This window comes from Diaporthe amygdali (genome assembly GCF_026229845.1).
Source record: "Diaporthe amygdali strain CAA958 chromosome Unknown NODE_8_length_1307975_cov_65_857355, whole genome shotgun sequence".
Lineage (NCBI taxonomy): Eukaryota > Fungi > Ascomycota > Sordariomycetes > Diaporthales > Diaporthaceae > Diaporthe > Diaporthe amygdali.
The window spans coordinates 293,366-314,614 of NW_026517028.1; the positions used below are offsets into that span (position 1 = coordinate 293,366).

Genomic DNA, 21,249 nt, shown 5'->3' on the forward strand with positions numbered 1-21,249 from the left:
GCCGGTACATCCGAGATAAACGGCCCCTGGCAGGGCCTGTCTTTAATCTTCAAGAGAGACTCGACTCGATGAACTCTAAGGTCTGTTGCACCAAGAACGCAAATCAGGTCGCCATTTGAACAAAGTAGAAGATTATGGGTGGTGCCTCCTCCGAGGCGTCGTCAGCAGCTGATGATTATTGAAGAGCATCCCGACCAGGTGATGGTGCTAACCAAAGATCATCATACCACGACTTCCCAGGGTCAAACCCTCGCTTGCCATTCAAGGTCATTATCCCCCTGTTCATCCCACCTGAACGGAGCACACCATGAGCAATCACTTCCACGATTCAGCGCCTGCGCGCTTGATGAAAAGTCGTCGATGAGAAGGGAGCGCGGGACCCCTCGACAAGGTGAAGATTCGCAGGATGAGGCGCTGTCTGCCCGGATATCTGAGCGTGAATATCCACGAGATCTCTTCTCAAGCCGTCTGCTGCGGACATTCTCAGCCACATTGTCATCTTCCCACCTCACTTGAGCCTCTGATTCTCTCAATGTCGAGTCGAAGTTTGGCCAGCTCCGGCCCGGGTTCGGCTTCCCAAATTGGATCACCCTCGATCGGCAAATGGCCCCAGTTGACTGCAGGCTAGACGCTGTACGCCCACCCTCTGCCGCTCGCCATTGCTCGTCATTCGTGCATCCATCGCGGTTGTGCAACCATGCGGGAAGCTTGGCACGACAGACGTCCACTGCTGCGATAGCTTCCAAGTGGGAGAGGCTGGCCTGGGCCTTATCTTAAAGGAGCCAGACAAGGCTTCAAGCACATTCAACTTCCACTGACATTAAAAGTGGGCGTATCGGACAATCTACACACACACAATGGCTTAGTTGCATCGATGCAGGTGTTGGTTGTTACGTGTGGAGGCTTAGACCACACCTGCAGGCCAGCCACGGCTGTTGGCATCTTTGTAGCCTCCGAGCCTGCTTTTGTACAGCAGGTGAGATCAGATGCCGGAGAAGAGAGTTCAATGGCCGATGAACTGTTGTCTCGCTACCTCGCCGATCACACCAACTGCTGCATCCCACGGCCTCGGTCCTGGCCTCTGTTGCTCTCTCTTTCCCTCTACTGTCTACGGGTGGGTACCCGAGAAGCATCGAGTGACCACCGCCCTCGGTCATCGCAGCCGGCGTGGACCAGCACAGTGACTGGGCGGCTCTTGACGGGCAATAACAAAATAGTCAGGACAAGGCTTGTTGTGCCTGTCGTACAAATTTAGAATCAAGCAAGGGAGCGGATACGCAACGTGGGCGACCAACATCTCATCTCTCGCCCTCCCGACCCGCTGGTTTAGCCCATCCATCGCCTGCGCCGCAATCCGCCAAGATCGTCACCTGTCTTGGGATCTGACACTTGACAGTTCCAACATCACATACTGTCAGGACTGTATCGTATTTCCCTGTATGACTTTTTGACAGTTGCTAGTCTCACAAGTCAGTCAGTCATATGGATACAAGAAGCATTGCTTTTGGGGGAGGCTACAAACCATTGATCGGCTAGCCGCGCCATGCCCACATAACAGACGAGCAAAGGGTCCGTTGGCAGGTCTGTTGGTGTTGGTTCCATGCAAGAGCTTCGCTTCTGCATCACATCACCTCGCATTCCCTTTTGTCCCTCAAAGCACTCCTTCCTGCTGATTGGAATCGGCTCCATTGCTCGCCCCATCTCCACTCCATCTCAGCCCTGAGCAAACAACACCCTTCCTCCCCCACCCTGCTGAAGGTCTACTGCATCTGTTTACATTCGACGACTCTCCCTCTCCTCGGCTTTCCTGAGCCCTTCAACTTTTCCGTGTCAAAGGTTGCCGTATTGATCGACTGCAGGTTTCTTTCCCAGAGGTAGGAGTTCCCTTGTGTTACAGGTCGAATATCACCCTTGGCCGCTGGTCATTCCCTTGTCTCGCTTGTCCACCATTCACCACGCATGTTGAAAAGCATACAGCCGCCGTACAACGTTGGCCCACAATTTGTGCCCGCTCGGTACAGTCCTCATGATCAGACATGTCCATGAACCAACATGCCTTGATCTCAAACACCTTCTGCTTCGTGGGCTGCTACCTCCCGTGGATTTTCGACTCGACTGGGATGCTGAGTGGCACTGGTCAACAGCCAACAAGTACATGGGCCTGCTCTCACTTTTCGAATGTTATCGCGGCCCTTGAGCCCCATTCTTACTCGTTTCTCAAATCTCTGCGCCATCTAATTCTTTCTTTTTTTCCCTCTACCGTGGTGCTGACTATTCGATCGCAGTACCTACGTTGAACACGGCTCATTTGAACCACTAGAGCAGCAGTGCGCCAGCAAGCCGCTGGGATGGCCAGCAACGGCCAAGTCGATGGAGGGGCACAGGACAACGAGCAGTATGGCTCAGCGCAACCAGCCCGGGGACTAGGAGGCTTGGGTATATCATACCCAGCCTTGATCCATCGATCTGAGTCCAGCCAACCGCTCGTATCCAACGCGGCCCCAAACGCGGGTCCTTCCTCCCCACTGTACGAAACATCAGCACAATTCAGCCAGGCTGAGTTCTGGAATCCTCAACTCTCCGGGCGGACTTTGGGCGGCTTCTCTCCCGCGGTAGGCTCTCCGAATGCAATGCCTTCCGAGGGCGATCTGAGGGGCTCGATCTACTCGGCGTGGGACCGGGGCTCCAAGACGGCGATATACCGGTCCCTAGATGACGAAGGAGCGCCGGCGGGGCACCGAATGAGGAGGGATGACGACGACAGTATCAGTCTAGACTCGCTGCAGATGCACGACGAAGGCCAACAATACTCCGGCGACACCTTCAACTCTGCCGGAGAGCTCAACCATGGCGACTACGACACCTTCAAGAAACAAGCCCACGACATGCCCCGCCCCTTGGGTGCGCCAGCTGACGTTCGCGTCAGCCGCCTTAGCTGGCTGGCCGTGTGGCTGATCATATTGTCCATCTACTCGACCATTCTCAGCGGAATGTGGTTGGGCGTGGCGATCGCGCAGCCGAGATGGGGCCACACGATATCATCGCGTGGCTCAATGACGCTGTCGACGGCCAACGTGCTGACTGCCATTTTTGCCAAGACGATCGAGCTGTCTTTCGTGACGGTGTTTGTGGCCTTTCTGGGCCAGGTTCTGACGAGGAAGGCCATCGCGACGAACGCGGGGATGACTGTGGCAGAGATGACAATGAGAACCTGGATCACTGTGAGTGCCTAGTGAAGCTTGCTCTCATTTTATGAAGCATATCGCTGATTTTTCCAGCAACCGGGATCGCTACTAGCCAATGGCCAGACTTTACGATATGCTGGCCATACTCTCCTTGGCATCTTGACTTTGATCGCAACACTTGTTGCAATGCTTTATACTACAGCCTCTGACACGATGGTTCGGCCTAAGCTTCGCTTCAGTGGTTGGGAGGAGAAGTATTTAGACAGCTACGTTATGGCGTCTTATGCGAATGCGGAATACGTGAAAGCAACATGCTCAACTCCAATTTCCACAGAATTGGATCCACTTTCGTCTGGCGAGTCTTGCCTCGGTGTGCAGTACTCTGGAGATTGTATGTATAGAAATATCTGGAGATCTTAAGGATGAGATGCTGACTGACCTCCAATAGCATACCAGAACCTCCTCACCTTCATGGCCACTTGGCGGGACATCAACTACAACGGCAGCACTGCGAGCCGTAAGATGGCCGAGCGACCAGCTGCTCAAGCGATGCTTTACGACAATATCACGATGGTTGGCTCGTGGATTGAGGCACAGTATTCTGACGCATCTGAGAGTTTCAAGACACACGAAAGAGTCGTGAACAATGTCTCGCTGGCATTACCGCATCCAGGTAAGACAGAAGACGGGTCATGATATTATGAAAGGTGAAGTATTAACACATCAGTACAGGAGTCTACAAAGCAGCGACCAACAAGGAGAACAGAATCCTCCAGCCCTCAGATCTCGATGGACTCGGCTCGTACAACATCTCTGCTAGCGTGATTTCGCCCGCGGTAAATGTACTCTGCGTCAACATGAACAGGGAGGAGCTCGAGCCTTTAGTTTACACAGCCTGGCCGAACGCAAATGTTACCAAAAATGCGAACGATCCCTACCAAGAAATCGGCTCGGAAGAGTGGGAAGATGACGTGCCGGTATCATCTGAGAACGAGTGGCTCAATAGCACGGTCGTCGACATCTTTCGCTGGGGACCTCAGTACAAGCGACGTCCGCCAGTCTTCCAGCTCTACCCAATCGATAATAACATAATAACCAACACCACAGTCCAACCTTACAACACCACTGTGCTGGCGGATGCAATCTACCTGTTCGGCAAGAGCAGGCTGATGGACGACTACACTCTCTGCGAGCTGCGCTCCTGGCCAGCTATACAATGCAGCACACAATTTGACGTCTCAGGCGTGACTGGAATGTCAATGACAGCGCAGTGCTCGCAGACTGAGGACTTCTTCCCAGAAACAGCGGACAATCACCCAGATCCTGACGCTTACGTGCACTACATGGGAACCGGCGAGATCGCCGCAAGCTCTGACTGGAAATACATGGTGGACGGGTGGTAAGTACAAGTATTCTCCCGCTATGGTTGCTCATCCATCTTCTCTCAGAATCAACCAGAATGCATTGTTCCAGGTTCCATAGCAGGTAACTAACATAAGGCTAGGCGGTTGGCGATCGACCTGAACGGCGGCGTTTCTAACAACAACGCCTCGAACGCGAGGATCCTGACCGAGCTCGCACTGACGGAGCCCCAGCTCAACGATACGCTGCCCTCTATGGCGGAGGCGCTGGCGGTGCTGATAAGCAGCACTCTGGTGACGGCGTCGGTCGGCACGCCGTTCAAGCACTACTGGGAGTACGACACGACCGCGTGGCCTAACATGACAGGCAACAATATTCTGCCGGCGCCAGGCGCGGCAGTAGACTTCCACGCGCGCGTGCGCACGCAGGAGTACGCCAGCTGGCACTCATCGCCGTGGCAGGGCGTCTTCTACCTCGTCCTGGCGTTCGCCTTCCTTATCAATCTGCTGTGTCTTGCGTACTTCTTCCGTGTCGGCCTCGTCAAGGATTTCCTCGAGCCGACCAATCTCTTCGCGCTGGCCACGTCGCGGCCGGGTCAGTTGCGCGGGGATGCCCTGCTGGGGACCCCGCAAGCCGACGGGGATAGAAAGAGGAAGACGGGCCTGGCGGTGCCCTACCGGCTGGCGTTCAAGGAGGACGCAAATCACTATTACTTTGAGGAGGCCGAGGATGAGAAGAACGCTGGCGCGAGAGCTACCGCGGTCGATGTCGAGAGTGGCGCTGGTGGCGGGAAGCGGAAGAGCTATTATCGCTTGAGCAGTAAGATAGGACTGTGAGCGATTGGCTGTAGTTGGTTCATCTGAGCATCACTACATAACTAGGTAACAGCCTTAATTAAAGCTTTGCTTGTTCTCTAATGCAGGAAGCTATTCCTGTAGCTACATCTATGGCCCTCTTATCGATGCTGATGACGTCGATTGCTTCGCATGAAAAACTCCAGCGAAGATGTTTTCTTTTTAACCCGGTACCTCAACTAGTTCCACGAGTAAACAAGCCAGATGATTGTACGAAAAGTCACTCTCATGCAAACTTCAGCGCCCAGATGGCTCCTCCTGACATGATTCAACGGCCCTGAATACGGCTTCAGCATTCGTATTGGATATTCAATTCACAAGTTCAAATGTCTCAAGCTCGACAGCCCTGTCCCATCCTTAGAATGACTGTTTATAAGGGGTTTCCTGTTGCAACACGTACGTGTCTCGACCTCTCATCGAAGTTCTAGCTTCCTCCGGGGTTTGGTGTCGAGGCTGGGTACAATTCGACAATGACTAGTCTATATGGTGTTTACACCGTCATCGTTAGGGCGACTCCAACACCTTGGAAAGATGGTTTCGGCACGTTGATAGGTGTCGTTGACTGCACAGGCCCGATGAAAGTCGATGAGGAAAACAAACTTGCGCGAACATGTGTAGCATCGAGTCCACCTCGGGTACCATCACTGTTCAAACGGGCGACGAGGGGTCCCCAGCAGGTGTACCCTGGATATTCCGTTTCATCCTCGCTCTCTTTTGTTCTGAGTCTGATTTTATACTCCCAATTCACTCACTCCCTGCCGTAAATTTACCAACTTTAGCATATTGCAACGAACTGTGAGAGAGAAAGACTTTTCGCTTCCTCAAAGCCCACCATGTTTCTCATAATCTCACTTCTTGCCCTCGTGGCAGCGGTTGTAGACGTCGGCGCCATTCCGGGCCGGCAGTTCGACAGATATCCCAGCAGTATCATCATCACCCGCACCGTCATGCCCTCATCTACCTGGAAAGATGTCCCGGGGGCGTTCCCGACGATGCAGCCCCCTGGGAATACGACGACTACGACTACGACTCATTACTTGAACACGACCACGCCTTCTACGACAAGAGTCTCTACGACAGAGTCATCCACGACAGAGTCATCTACGACAGAGCCGTCCACTACTACGCACACAAAGACCAAGCATACCAGGACCAAGCACACAAAGACCAAGACCATAACCATAACCAAGCCATCCACGACGGCAGGAGGCCCCACTACTTCATCCTCATCCTCCACAGTTATTATTTCCCGGAGCCTCCTCTCCACAACTCCCCACGTGAGTAGCTCCTGGCTCACAAAGACCCAGACCGTGGATGTTCGAGCCCTGGTCACACGGCCTGGGCTGCACGTGGGTACTGGCACAGCCGCGACCCTGGCATCTCTGTCCCCGTGGGCCGTCGAGTATGATGACGAGGACGATGACCTCGAGGACGGCGAGGGCTTTAGCGGTGGCAGCATGCTCTTGCATGTTTGGCAGGTTGAAGCTTGAGTGTGTCTGGCCTGCCGAGGTGGTGACTATCTTTGCGTAGTAAGCAGGTCTGTGTTGGGCCATGATGGGACTTGCTTGGAAGGTTTTCTCCGTATTCCTGTCCTAAATATCAGGAAATTCGCCGGATATCGTAGGAGTAGTGTAGGAATTTTTCGGTCGTTCCGCATTGATTTGGATGGATTTGTTGTCTTGTTTAGAAGACTCGTGCCCTCCCATTGACAATAGGGATGCCAGTCATGATGAGCTGTTGTAGCACCAAGATCAAATTCGCTTTCACGGATGGAGTACATATGCAAACGTAGACAGCCACAAAACTATATTTAATGGTGCTATATCTTACTTGTTTCTATAATGTTAGTCTTTGCCTGGACGGTGATTTGTACTGGGCTTGTGTGGTGCTTCATCAACGGAATGGATTGATTCCCAAATTTTAGGAAATAGCTACATAGCGAATTCCATAGCGAAGAAAACAAAAGTTTCGAAAGCATGTTTCTCTTCAAAACAGTGAATGGCAGCAAGCAGTGCTCGTGCCTCAAATGAATGAGACTCAACTCAGCCTTCTTCAAGTGTTTTCAACCTGGTCCGCACGTAGCCGCTAGTCATTCGAAACTTAGAGATTTTCAGCAGTTCTGCAAACAACACAACTCGGCATTGAAACATCATGGACAGTCTATACAAGTCAGACTTCAAGACTTCACAACAACTGCATTGTAGATGGGCAAGGCCTGTGCTGGCGCCTTGAAATGTAGCTCTGGAGGCTGAGCACATATGCAAGGCTAGTACGATCTTTGGGCCGAGACTGGTTATACTGGAATGATGCAACATACAAGAGAGATAAGAGAAAATATATCATGAGACTGGAGCAGTTTGGAATTTGATATCACTGTCACTGTTTGAATCTATTTCAATGACCACATTGTTCGTGTCTCTCTCGGCTATTATCCATGACAGAATTAACCGCATCCCAACCCCGGGGGCGCGAATGAATCAGACTCTTCAGCTCGCTGCAAGTAATCTTGACTTGTAGAACCCATTTCCCAGTGCGCCGCAATTCATTGAATGATTATTTTCCCACCCAAAGTGGAAACTTTGCTCCATGTACACATATCCCATTTTCCCTTGCCTCGGGCCTCAAGCCTTAAGCTTACAAGAGCAGGGTACCAACAAGGCTGAAGAAAAAGACAACACCGGTCACCGCGAAAGCACCCTTGTCCAGGGGACCAGGGCCGCCGGCACCGGCGTTTCCGCTAGAGGAAGCGCTGGCTGATGTAGTGGCAGATCCAGAGCCAGGCTCAGCATCTCCGGTCGAGGTGCCACCAGCATTCTGGGAACCGTCGCCCTTCAGGCCAGGGCCGTCACCAGCACCCTTGGTCATGTACTGACTTGCGCCAGTAGGGATGGCAGGCAAGTTCGTGTTGCTCACGAGCCAGTCAGAGTCGGGGGATGGGCAGGCCACGGAGTTGGTGGTTGAGGTGAAGCCACCGTCGCCAGTAGGGGCGGCGTTCTTCGCCAGAGCAGTGGAGTAGGCGGCAAAGTCGCTCTTCTCAGACACGCTGTCGCCGTCAATCGAGACAATGCCGTATCCATTACCCTCGTCAGAGTACTCGTACACAAGGCCACCAGAGTAGACAGATGTCATTTCACTGTTCATCAAAGCCTCGACCTCGCCGAAGCTGCGTCCATTGGTGATGCAGCCATACTCGGAAAGGAACAAAGGAAGACCGTAGCCGGTGAAGTTCTTGACCTTTTGGTCCCAACCAGACTCTTGGAAGTTGGTGTTGCACCAAGAGTAGTCGTTGAAGGCGAAGAAATCGCTGCGCTCGTCGTCTGTACCACAGTTGAAGTACTGGGCAAGCTGGAAGCGGTTCTGTGAGACATCTGCTGCCGAGTAACCGACAGGAACCGCCCTGTATTTACGGTTCCTGATGTATTGACGCATGTCACGGGTGGTAGCCTTGACGTAGGGGGCAGCAAGTGTGGTGTTCGCCTGATCGTTGACAACCTCGTTTCCAGAGAAGAACGCCAGAGTGTTGTCGTACTTGACGAACTCGTCAATGGTGGCGAAGACACTCTGCAGATAGACGTCGTTGTAGGACTCGCCGGGGCTGTTGCGGTTGATCGAGTAGAGTGGGTTGTTGACATCGAGAATCAGGTAGATGCCAGCGTCAGCCAGCTGGCTCATGCAGTCGTCATGGCTGGCAGAGTTGTCAACGGTGTATACACGGACAGTGTTGATTCCGAGCTTCTTGAACTCGGCAATGTCACGCTTGCAGACAGAAGTGTCAGCCAACGGATCGGCCAAGTTGGACGAACCGCCAGGCTGGTAGTCGATACCGCGAACATAGAATCGAGTACTTCCGGTCCAGAATGCTGTTGAAGAGAAAGCTGGTTAGCAAGTAGGCCATGTTATGGAGGAGCTGAGGCGCCCTACCGTTGCCGGAAGCTGTGACAGAGGGCAAGCTGGACCGCTTGCTGGGAGGTTGCTCCTCGGTGGGAGTGGGATTGGCCGAGACGGTGGCCGCCAGCAGGGCGGATGCAAAAGCAACGGACTTCATTGTGGACTGGCTATTCTCTGTTCTGCGTCGCGGAGTTATTTAATGGTGGAGCAGATGGTGCTGTGCTACCTTTGCTGCTACGGGAGTAGAAGACGACAAGACGCTGCGAAGGGAGGAGCAGAGCGAGCGTAGTGAATCAATGTGTCAATTAGAAGAAAATAGAATAGCTGATCCGACGAAGCGAGTGAGTCGGCTGTTTGTCGCGGAGGAAACTGCGACGAGAAATACCTGAGCAATCAACAACGACGTGTTGGAATGTGTTGAAGAAAAGTAAAGGCGTGGTTGGGTATGGGAAAAGAACAGCAGGAGGGCCGTCAGATGTAGATCAGGGAGGAGGCCAATGGAAATAAGAAAGATGAAAGCTGATAATAATAACAACCGTCATGCATCCCATCCCATCCATCCATCCATCCGTCTCTCTTTCTCTCTCTACTCTGTATTGCCTCCTTCCTTGCCCCTGGCCAACCTGCCACTCGCCCCCCCTTGCCCCTTGCCGCTGCCGCTGCTAATTGGGCCCCTTGTCCCAATATGGCACGTATGGCTTTGCTTCCCAGCTTGAGTTCCCCAGCCTGCTCGTAATGAAAAATGCCCGCCGTCAACCCTCAGTTTTAGCTTCCCGCCAGTCGTGGATACAGTGCGCGTCTAAGTCGCGGGTCCCCTGTCTCTGGCGGACAGGCCAGGTGGGGTACTTGCCAAGGGGCGTAAGGCTTGCCGCAGAGCCAAGTCACTCCTTCCCGCCGCCCTTGCTCCATTATCCTTGCCCGTCCCACTTCTCGCACTCTCGGACCAGCAGGAAGTATACTGTAGCTTTTGGACTTTTCATCTCCGCGAGCCAACCAGCACGCGGGCACACAGGCATTGTACGCCAGCATCAGACGCTTTCTTCACACCACCACCTCTTGCGTTCGTATTAGATTGCCTCCCTACCACAATGGAATATGCCCAATTTGCCCGGATACCCGGATAGCTGCTGAGCCTTACTGAGTACCGCACCATTGAGTAGCACTGCGTATTTCTATCGGTAGGACCCTGATGCAGATGCTGATCCTGATACTGATGATGTGGACTGTCTGATGCCTCTCCTCGTGGTCTGCCGGTGCTGGGATTCGCACGAATGTCAACAATGACGTCTTGTCTGATTCGGACCCCGGCTTTACAGGTTTGACCCTGGAGACGCGACGCAGGACGCCCCAGTCCTTGGAAACCATCGTCCCACCATCCCCTAACAAAGTCAAACAGACCGTCACTCCATAGGTGCTGGGCACACAGGAACTACTACCATCGACTGGGAATAAGACAGCAGCCAAGGACGGAGAGACGCCAGTGCTGGATCAGCAGCAATCAGTTATTGCACTGCACTGCCACAAAAAGCATGTGAGATGGCTGCATGGGTCGGCAAGTCGGCGGTTTCAAAGTCTGTCCATCATGACCGATCCGATCCAATACTGAGCGGAATATCCAATCCACTGGCCCAGCTCTCTCCCAGATCAAGATCATGATCTTCCCTGGCTTGATGCTTCCATGGCCATGCAGCCAGCATCCAGCAGATACAGCTCCCAGCACAGGCCTCCTGGCCTCCTTCGTGATTGTGGGTAACCCGGGGCGTATCAGCATTGCGCTGTTGATCCCAAAACCTGCTTGTCTGATCCGTCCCCAGTCCACAGTCCACAGTCCCACAATGCGAGCCTGGACGGGACCGGCATCCACAGCCGTTCTCATTTCCACAGTTTCCGTTATGCTTACCGTTAAGGAATTAGGCTTTGTTGTTGATCCCCTTGTCTGGGTCTGTCTGGGTTTACAATCCAGCCCACAGTAGCGCAGGAGAACCCCTGAAAGCTCATTTAACCCGCGCTCTAACACCCGTCCAAGCACCCTCCTGCTGCTCCTGTTAGCAGCCAGTTCTGGTTGAGATTTTGGACGTCGAACGAAGCTTCACAAGCAATCGCCCAGGCTCGCTCCAGGTCTTGGAATTGCTTGGCCCAGAGATGCGTGGAAGACCACATCCCCCCGAGTACAGTGTAAAGTCATTGTGGAGATGTGTCGTGGAGCCTTTGGACATGTACGATAGAGAGAGGCTGGGAGGCGGCGTGATGATGGCTGGCTTGCCCACCTGGACAACGCATAAAGTTCAGCACATCACCGAGCATGACATGACAACCAACCCGGGCCCCCAAAGACCGGACGAATCTGTCAGGTGACGTCGTGATTGACAAACACAGCACAGCAACATGGCGGACGCGGGCACCCAGTGTCAGTTCAATTGTCCAAACGGGCACGAAGCTTGTCGGCAAAGCACAATATCCACACCCCGTGGGGTTCGGAAGTGGAGGCTTGATGATTGAGCCACTATTTGAGGTCGTAGAGGCCTTCTCGCGAGGCTGCGAAACCTCGCAAGCGGCATATTAGTGGATATCTATCTGACGTCGAATCATACGGTAGGCCCCATCACAAACTTGTTTGTATTTCGATGCAACGAGGGGGGCATATCGATCTATCTTCATCTGTCCCTGCTCATGGACGTGAACGGCCCCATGCAGCCATTGTGGTCGAAAGTTGACCCAGCATTTCACCAAGAAGATGGACATGCGTGCCTTAAAAACTCCAATGCGTACGCAGTGTGTCTTGCACTACCTCCTTCACCCTTCATCCTCAACTTCAAGCAAAATCTTGAAGCCTGCACCACCCCGGCAGATGATCTCTGTTGGACGGCCCAGCCCGTGGGAACTGCGGACAGTGATTGTCGTCCTGTGCGGCACACGGCTGCTTCAATTGTGCCAGAAAAATACTCTCGAGCAAGGATGCTAACAATGATTGTCATGCCTTCCAAGGGTCAGCCAGCTCCTGCTGACGAGCGCAACGAGTGTCTCCCTCCTGGGACATATCTTAGGCTCAGCCAGTGAGTCGGCGACACCTGTCACAAAGCTAAGCCATGTGGTAACTGATCATACCGGCAATCTTAACTCGAGACGGACTCAAACTGTCTCCTGGCCACTCGCTCGCTGCCTCTGCTTGGGAATGTGACTTGAGGGTCAGGGCTCTAGCCAAAGCAGCCGCGCCTTCAAGCTATCTCCCTGTGATGGCTGCAGTCGACTGGCTGGCCACCGTGTAGAGCCTCCTTGTTGAGTGCAAGATCGTTAGACATAATCAACACCATGCTGCAGATGAGACGCTGTGGGCGTGATACGCACATCGGCGCACGCTTCGGCCATCTGGTGGGCAGAGGTCATGCTGACCCCATCTAGGTGAGCCGAAAAGGTGAGGCACGCCTCTCGCGGATATGGGTATCTGCCATTCCCTAAGCTGGCGATGCTGGAGACTGCCTTCAGGGGGCTGCCAGGCCGTAGGCCATGATTGGCGTTCATGTCGGCACGAAGGACAACAATCAGGGCTTGGGCGGCCAGAGAGGCTGGACGTGAGCTTCACCTGTGGTCGACGCTGTAGTATTATGCGGATGTAAGTTATTATCACGTCCTTGAACCGACCTCGCACATGAACCACAAGATCATAATGTAGAGATGCTTCATTTGACAATCTGCATTTGCAATGGCAGCAGGCTCGTCATCGATCTATCTATAATCTACAACCTCAACTCGAGCGCACCATGACCATGACCATGACCATGCCACACCACGCGACCAGTAGAACCATCGCCCAATTTTTGAACGTGCCTCTCCATTTTTTCTATGTACAATCTCGCATCCGCTCCCAGTCCTCGCAATGCGTGCATGAGCCAGCCGGTAACATTGCCGGTGTTCTCAAAAACAAAACATGATCCACATCAGCGCCTGACCTCGGCCTCTACACCCGCGCGCTCGCTTCAAACAACCTGGACATAACTAGCAGGTACGCTCTTGGTGAGGCCGCCCTTCTCGACCTCGGCCCAGCCGTCGCCGGGGTCGTCCTTGATGAGGACGAACCGCTCGCCCTCGACCATGCTGTGCTCGGTGTCGGACTGCGCCGTGTACTCGTACAGCGCCTCGACGTAGCGCAGCTTCTTGGCGCCGCGCCGGGGCGCCACCGCGGGGCCCTTCTTCTTGACCGCCGGCGCGCCCCCGATCGAGGAGCCCGAGTTGCTGTACGTCGAGGGCGGCCGCGCCGACGCCCCCGTGTGCTGCGGCGCGATGGCCGACGCCGGCTGGATCTCGATGTACGTCGCTGGCACGAGTCCCTCCTTGTAGCCGGCGCGGACCTTAACCCAGCCGGATCCAGCTGTGAGGGCTTGTTAGTACTCACATTGGACGTGGAGGTTGTAGGAGCCCAGGAATAAAGAACAAGACTTACAGTCAGGCTCCATGACGATCAGGTCCCTGCCTTCATGCACGGAAAGTTCGCCTTCGCCGTTCGCCTCGAATGTGAACAGCATCTTCGCTTTCACTTCCTGGTGACTAGCTCCTGACCCATTTGGCGCGCTGCCCGGCAACTCGCTGATGTACGCCGCCGGCGGGGGCGCAATGACCCTGTTCTTCTTGACCGACCCAGACCCGATCGTGGATGTAGGCCTGGTGCTCGTAGGGACCTCCGGCGGCGTCTCCTCTTCGGTGGGGCTCATGGCGCTCGTGATGGACCGCTGCGCGCTGGCGGCGTACCCGGAGGACAGGCTGTTCATAGTATTCGTCCTTGACAACGAGGGTAGCTCTGCGACCTTGTCGCCGGACGAGGCGGTGGGGCTGAGGAGCGAGTTCGCGGCCTCCTGTCGCTGCTGCTTGAGCTTCTTGCGCTCCTCTTTTGACGACTCGCCTGGACACTCTGCGGGGACCTTCATCTCGCACTTGCTGTGGCACGTGTACCCGCAGTCGCGGCAGTCGAAGCCCTTTGCCGACAGACCCCATATCCTCTCGCCGCAGAGGTCGCAGTTGGTTGGTATCTTGAAGGTTTGGGATTTGAAATTGTGATTTTTGGCGCCGAGGGTGACGTCTCCTACAACAGCAGTGATGGTAGACGTCTCAACCTCGGCGGTGACCTTTCTCCTCTCCACAGCATGAAGCTGCTCCTGAAGTGCGAACATGGCTGCGACGACTGTCACCTCGTCGCTCTTATCTTGTCCTTCACGAACCCTCTGCTTCGCCCTCTGTGCCCCTTCGACCTCCCTCCTCTTCTTGTCTACCTCCCGCCTGAGTTCTCCCAGCGAGCCCTTGGATTTGTTCAGAACATTTCGCAGGTAGATCTTGGCTGTTTCGTCCACGACCATTGTGGGCTCGTCGTGCCAAACGGGGCTCGGCTCGAAGACCCTGTCCGGTGGCTCATTGAACGCGCCCATGTTGTGTCGAATATACATCATTGAGTCGAGGTGTGGCTGGTTCCGAGTGATCTCCTCCGTCTGGTGTTCGATAAGCACCTGGCTCTGCTGCAACATGCCCGTTTCTAGTTGTGACGCCAATGTCCAAAGCCCGTTCAGTTTCAGCACCCGGAACTCGTTGAGGTCTTGTAAGCTGTCCATGAGCTCGGGCAGGTATTCGTGGTAGTACATCTCCTTCTGCTTGTTGGTAACGTTGATCGAAATCAGGTACGAGTTCTTGACATTGTTCATCTCGATGAGCTGTTGCTGGTACGCGCTTTGTGCCTTTGCCTTGTCAAACGACGACTCGGACTTCTTGCGCTTGCTCTCCACCTCTTGACACACCGAGTCGTATTTGCCTTTCGCTTTGCGCAGCTCGCCATAAGACGAGTCTCGTTCTTTCTCCAGCTTGTCAGCGTACTCGGCATGTTTCTTTCGCACCTCCTCGAACCGCGTGCCAAGGACCTTCATTGGCTCCGCGACTTTAGTGATGAGGTCGTTCGCATAGTTGTCGTGTTCCTTGGCTCGGCTCTCGACGGTGTTCAGTTGTGTGGTCCATGTCGTGACGGAAGCACTGTGTTCAGAATTGTCAGCTCCTGCTCGCGTGTCCGTGGGTGTCCGTGGAATGCCCCCTTCCCGCCCACTGGAGGATTCTCACACCAGGTGACTGCTCACCTCTCTATGGAACCAGGTGTCATGGATGGCGTGTCACCGACACCCAAACCCGCAGACTTTTTTGCTTTCTTCTCGAAGTATTTGTGGGCGAGGGCAGTGAGTTGTTTGGCGTAGTCCTTCTCGATCGCAGCGCGTTCGCGGTAGAAGCCCTGGATATCATCGAGCCATGCTATGCCGTTGGCTACCCAGGCGTTGGCAGGTTTGAAGCCATCCTGTGCGCCAGAGTAAGATTAGTAAATGCCAGCTCGCATTTCATCCCTTTCTCTCTTTCAGTCCCATACCTTCAATTCCGCGCCGAAGGTCGGCGCAACATCCACCTCGGCCATTGTCCCTGGAGAGGAGTTGTCCGCGAGGAGCAGCTGTCATGCGAGCCAGGTCCCGAGGCTTCTTATGAGGTTTATAACTTGAGTGTGTTGTAGCGAACGTTTTGGAACATCAGCGAGCCTCGAAACTCCGAAGAGGCAGACTGTGGTCGACGGCGAGGTGGTGGGCGCAGCAGTTCGTATGGCAACTCAATAGCCCCTCCAATTGCCAAGCATGGATAGAATGCGGCCGAAGGATGGAGGCGTTAGGCTAAGGATGACACCCTGGTGGGTATGACGGTGTTTGTTTCTTGGGAGAATTGCTTGGGGCCTGCAGATGAATTATAACGCGCAGAGGAATAGACAGAAAGTGATACAGCTGAGGAGTATATGTAAACTACAGTACGGTGCAGCAGCAATGCATTGCGATACAGGAACACGTTACCAGAAGATTCGTGCGACTCGGAGACAGACAAGTCGGTCCAAGGCGCGGCCAAGAGGTTTAACGGCCATCACAGCCCTTTGGGCTTCGTCATCCGCCATGCGACGGGAGACCCGCGCTGTTTGGCATTGGGCAGCCAGCCGAGATCCCGTGCTAATCAACGAGTGCTCCACATGGGAATAAGGATCAACCCCTGACGATGCCTTGAGCTGGCTGGCAAGGCGTTGCAAAGCATCAATGCGTCCGCCTTACTGCCTTACACTCACCACACTAGTTAGTCTACTGTGTACTGGGCAGAAATTCTTTGGGCCGAACCATCGCCATCGTTGGGGCCTTGAAGATGTTATGGAAAGACGCGGGCAATGCGTATGTCATGCGAGTCGGGAGAGCCTGTCCTAACACTTGCCAAGCACCTGCCGTAGGTACTGTAGAGAATGTGGTGCACACATGGCATGGGTTTGACCGCCCTGATTTCCTGTGGGAGAGAACAATGACCTGTGACTCTTCCTGTATTGTATTATGCAATGTTCTGCCCTGCTAAATGTGTTCCTCTACGCAGTTCTGGCGGTAGACTACGTCGAAACCTTCTAGAACATGGGCAGGAGCTGGTGGGATGTGGCCTACCTGCCCCGGGCAGGCTGGGTAGTTGAACAGTAGGTAGGCTCTGCTAGGTAGTCTATTTCATAGGTAAGCAGGTACCCAGGTACCGTGCACCTTCTGTCCACTCAAGACCGCCAGCTGCGGCTGCCCCACCACCCCGCCATCTATTGTTCAGTTGTTCAGTTCAATCGACCTGACTGCCTGACAGCGGCGCTGGTGAGCTTTTAGCGTCCAAAAAGTTGACCTCAGAGCACCTTGAAGTCTGGTCTGGACTCGAGCCCCACCACAGACTGACGTTGAACACCGGCCCTGACGCTGATTATCTCTATCTCCCTAGTACTTGACCGACCTCCATCAAAGCCATTGAAATTGGGCGAATTGCAGTGTGCAGAACACTTCTTAAGACAAGGCGGGCGTTGCAAACGGACGCCCTTCCCTCTTCATTCTCACCTCACTCCCCGTACTGGCCTAAGGCGCTTTCCCTTTGTCCTGTCTTTCCTCACTGCTCTCAACCTAACTTCCACCTCACCTTGCCTCGTCGCATCGCATTGCGGCGCGACCGTCAGTCACCTCACTCACCATGGCCACTTCTTGGGCGGACGATGTGGAGGATAGCAACCTCAACGAGCCCAGCTACGATGTTGAAGTCACCGTATCCAACCTCGACGTCGACACCGACAACCCTCTGTCGTCGGCCAAGACCTTTGAGGACCTTAAGCTGTCAGTATCTCACTCGTGCTAGCCTCTCGCAAGCTTCCTCCTCACCGTCACCAGCCCGCCATGAACGACACTAGACTAACAGTCCCAACAGCTCCGATGGCATCTACAAGGGCCTCCTCGCCATGAACTTCAAGAAGCCCTCCAAGGTCCAGGAGAAGGCTCTTCCTCTGCTTCTCTCCAACCCTCCCCGCAACATGATTGCCCAGTCTCAGTCTGGTACAGGAAAGACCGCTGCGTTCGTTATTGCCGTTCTGTCGCGGGTCGACTACTCCAAACCACACCAGCCCCAGGCACTCCTTCTGGCCCCCACCCGGGAGCTGGCCCGCCAGATCCAGAACGTCGTCAAGACTGTTGGCCAGTTCCTCCCCGACCTCATCGTCGAGGCTGCCGTTCCCGGTGCTGTCGACCGAGCAACTGGTGTTAGAGGTTCCGTCGTTGTCGGCACGCCTGGCACTGTCATGGACACCATCCGCCGCCGCCAGTTTGATCCGCGAGAGTTGAGAATCTTCGTTATTGACGAGGCCGACAACATGCTGGACCAACAGGGCATGGGCGAGCAGTGCATGAAAGTCAAGAAGTACGTCTTGGTCAAATTCCCCGACTCAGTCTACGCGGGCACCACTAACACTCGAGAACAGCATGCTTCCCAAAAACATCCAGGTCCTGCTCTTCTCGGCCACCTTCCCAGACCGAGTCATTCAGTATGCCGAGCGGTTTGCGCCCAATGCAAACTCCATGCGGCTCAAACAGCAACAGCTCACTGTCAAGGGCATCTCACAAATGTACATGGACTGCCCGTCCGAGTCTGACAAGTACGATGTTCTTGTGAAGCTCTACGGCCTGATGACTATTGGTTCATCGGTCATCTTCGTCAAGGTGAGCCCCTACCGCCTCCATCGTGACCCGCATGAGGCCGTATCCACTGACCTCTACAGACCCGCGAATCGGCCAGTGTTATCGAGCAAAGAATGATTGCCGACGGCCACAAGGTGTCAGCCCTGCATGGCGCCTTTGACCCCGCTGATCGCGACCGTCTCCTCGAGGAGTTCCGCTTGGGCCGCACCAAGGTTCTGATTACGACCAACGTCCTGGCCCGGGGCATTGACGTATCCAGCGTGTCTATGGTCATCAACTACGATATTCCCATGAAGGGTCACGGCGATTCTGAGCCCGACGCAGAGACTTATCTGCACCGTATTGGCCGTACAGGTCGTTTCGGTCGTGTGGGCGTCAGTATCAGCTTCGTGTCGGACCGCAAAAGCTTCAACGCCCTGGCTGAGATTTCCAAGCACTACTCAATCGACCTGGTCCAGCTGAGCCCGGACGACTGGGACGACACCGAGGCAAAGATCCAGGAGGTGATCAAGTCGAGTCGCGCCCAGGATACTTACAAGCCCGAGGACCTCCCCAAGGAGGTAGAGAAACTCGCGGTCGGAAACCAAGCTCCCGCAGCTCCTGCTTCGGAACCTACTCCTGCTCCGGCCCAGGCCCCGGCCCCGGCAGCTCAGGGCTAGAACTCCCGGATGCCGAGTGGCTGGCCTGTTCAGGCTTGGGGTCCAGCGAACCATTGGTAGATCCGCGCAGCAACCGATTGGAGGAGTTACATGGCACAAAAAACCAGACAGGAAGAAGTCAGCCATTAGGGACTCGCCGGAACAGCGAAGCGGAAGTTTCATTGCACCCTACTGTCCCGAAAGCAGCAGAAGCCGGAGGATGTGGAAAGGGATTGTTCTTGCAGCTTGAAGACAAGCGTGAGCCGCAGAGGACATTTACCTGGATTGCTGCTGTTGGGAAATGCCACGAATGATGAAAAGTCGATTGATGGAGGATCCAGAGAAAAGTCTAGAAGCTGTAATTAAGATTCCCCACGAGCAATGTGACAGACGATCTGCCCAGGCCCAGATTGGCCCTTTCACAAGCTTAATTTTGATGTGTGACATGTTCGTTGAAGCGCCGGACCTGCATGGTGGATAGGACGAAGGCTAATCTGGTCGGCTACTGGTGAGAGCATGGGGGTTCGGGGGGGCGCTTGGCACGAGTCTCTTTTCAAGATGCGCAGGAGTTCCCAATCCTCGGATCGACGAACATCATTTGGGAGGAGACTTGTGTCAACGACGTCAGAGGTCAAGCAGCAATTGCTTGGTCGATCCATTGAACACACGGCACAGGATATGTCGGCTTCCCTGCCCGCAGATAGCGAAACGAAGGAGGAGCCCCTATCACGGTTTCGACGTCAGGGTATCCGCCCACGCCTAACCAACCTCGAGCCTGAGGAGAGGTACAGTAAGTACTCCGTACCCCGTACCCCGTACTCGACGCTCACCTATTTACTGGTGGGCCGGAGAAGGGGCTGCTAACAAACCCGACTGGCCTGCTCTGTACTCGCTTAGACCTCACGGCGGCCAGTGATTGGGTATGGGCCCTGCAGGTGGCTTGACTGGACATGCACTGCACCTTGTTCCCCAAAGGTTCGTTGGCGCCCGCGACCCAGATTTAGGCGCCTTCTAAGCGCGCAGAGGATGACCTCCAATCGACCCTCGACCACCCCAGCCCACAGCCACTCAGCCAGTCAGCCCCGGATGCAGTCGTCTTTTACCGCAGCAGACGCATGTACTTGCATGCATGCATGCCTGTTTGTCTGTCTGTCTGTCCGTCAGTTCCGTCCGTCGGCCAGTCAGTCTGCTTACGGTAGACTGCAGATTACAGAGCAACCTTGTCATTCCCCGTGCTGGAGGCCGGCAGCATGCTCGCCTTTTCGGGTCCCCATCCATCCGCCCGGCCTTCCATCCTTCCCGCGCCCAGAATAAAGGCACAGATTGACATCTGCACATGCATACATGCATCCACCACCACCCCAACGCCGGTGGTGGGATGCGGTAGCGCGCATGGGCGGATCCCCACCAGAAATAGCATCGCGGCCAACCATGAGGCTCAGACACGCCGGGTCTGACCTACCTCCTACAGCACGGTAACATGCTCCTCTCCCTGCTGCTGCTCTTCTCCTTCTGGATGGATCCATCCCGCTTCATGACGTTTCTCAGCAGTCCCGCTGCCGCTGTCTCTGCCGCTGCCGCTGCCGCTGTGCTGTGCTGTGCTGTGCTCTTTTCCGCACATGTCACGCCCGTTGGAGTGGCGGCACGGACGCGCAGCGGATTGGGTAGAGAAGCTGCATAGCTCCTATCTGCCGTAACACTCTCTCCCCTTACGAGCATGGCTTGCTCTGCTGTCCGTCTTTATATCGAGAGCGGCTCAGAGACTGCACGTTGCTGCCGTCCTGCTTAAGCGAATGGGACGTCATCTACCCTGCCCTGTCCTGCCCTGCCCTTTCTGTAAGCAAGCAACCCTTGCGACTGTGGGTTGCTTCTGTCTCTCTCTCCGTCTCTCTCTCTTATATGGTCGTCGAATAGGACGCCGGACGGTCTCATGGCCCAGCCCGGTCGCCCTTCTGATCATATTCTCGGGTGTTTATGTTGGTCCTGCTCAGCCTCCGCGGGCCTGTTTTCTGTCCCTTTGCTTTGTGCGTGTATACTATTACTTCATCTCTTCCACCTTGCGGGCCTCCCCAATGGGTCCCCTTGAGACACTCGTCTAACTTTCTCTCTATTCCCATATCTCTTTTCTTTCCTATCTTGGGCTCCCTGTCGTCGGTTTCGTTTCCTTCCGGATGCCATAGGGCTGTTGCTATTGTTTGATAGAAGCATTGCTCTCCCCGTCCTTGTCTCAGTATCTCCTCCGTCACATTGTGCCCAAAGGGTATCCGCAACATCTTTCTCCTTTGTCCTAGCCGCC

The 21,249-nt window shown here is 54.7% G+C and overlaps 5 protein-coding genes across 5 annotated transcripts; 3 read left to right on the top strand and 2 right to left on the bottom strand.

The window, feature by feature from the left end:
• Window positions 1-2,348: 2,348 nt before the first annotated feature.
• J7T55_013321 (mcm2 3 5 family protein) lies at window positions 2,349-5,537 on the top strand (the record flags this gene model as incomplete). The annotated part of the gene is made up of 6 exons (XM_053141105.1): window positions 2,349-3,221; window positions 3,279-3,576; window positions 3,634-3,858; window positions 3,918-4,584; window positions 4,690-5,379; window positions 5,486-5,537. The coding sequence occupies 6 exons, from the start codon at window positions 2,349-2,351 to the stop codon at window positions 5,535-5,537; spliced, it is 2,805 nt and encodes a 934-aa protein (XP_052995664.1).
• Window positions 5,538-6,234: 697 nt separating this feature from the next.
• On the top strand, window positions 6,235-6,891 carry J7T55_013322 (uncharacterized protein; the record flags this gene model as incomplete). The annotated part of the gene is made up of 1 exon (XM_053141106.1): window positions 6,235-6,891. One exon carries the CDS (start codon window positions 6,235-6,237, stop codon window positions 6,889-6,891), a length of 657 nt encoding a protein of 218 aa, XP_052995665.1.
• A 1,144-nt stretch (window positions 6,892-8,035) lies between these two features.
• On the bottom strand, window positions 8,036-9,446 carry J7T55_013323 (glycoside hydrolase family 72 protein; the record flags this gene model as incomplete). Its single annotated transcript, XM_053141108.1, has 2 exons — window positions 8,036-9,261; window positions 9,323-9,446. The coding sequence occupies 2 exons, from the start codon at window positions 9,444-9,446 to the stop codon at window positions 8,036-8,038; spliced, it is 1,350 nt and encodes a 449-aa protein (XP_052995666.1).
• Window positions 9,447-13,263: 3,817 nt separating this feature from the next.
• J7T55_013324 (ctin polymerization protein bzz1) lies at window positions 13,264-15,722 on the bottom strand (the record flags this gene model as incomplete). Its single annotated transcript, XM_053141109.1, has 4 exons — window positions 13,264-13,655; window positions 13,728-15,295; window positions 15,397-15,608; window positions 15,678-15,722. The coding sequence occupies 4 exons, from the start codon at window positions 15,720-15,722 to the stop codon at window positions 13,264-13,266; spliced, it is 2,217 nt and encodes a 738-aa protein (XP_052995667.1).
• A 1,598-nt stretch (window positions 15,723-17,320) lies between these two features.
• J7T55_013325 (tp-dependent rna helicase dbp5) lies at window positions 17,321-18,974 on the top strand (the record flags this gene model as incomplete). Its single annotated transcript, XM_053141110.1, has 4 exons — window positions 17,321-17,460; window positions 17,552-18,037; window positions 18,099-18,336; window positions 18,396-18,974. The coding sequence occupies 4 exons, from the start codon at window positions 17,321-17,323 to the stop codon at window positions 18,972-18,974; spliced, it is 1,443 nt and encodes a 480-aa protein (XP_052995668.1).
• Window positions 18,975-21,249: the final 2,275 nt, after the last annotated feature.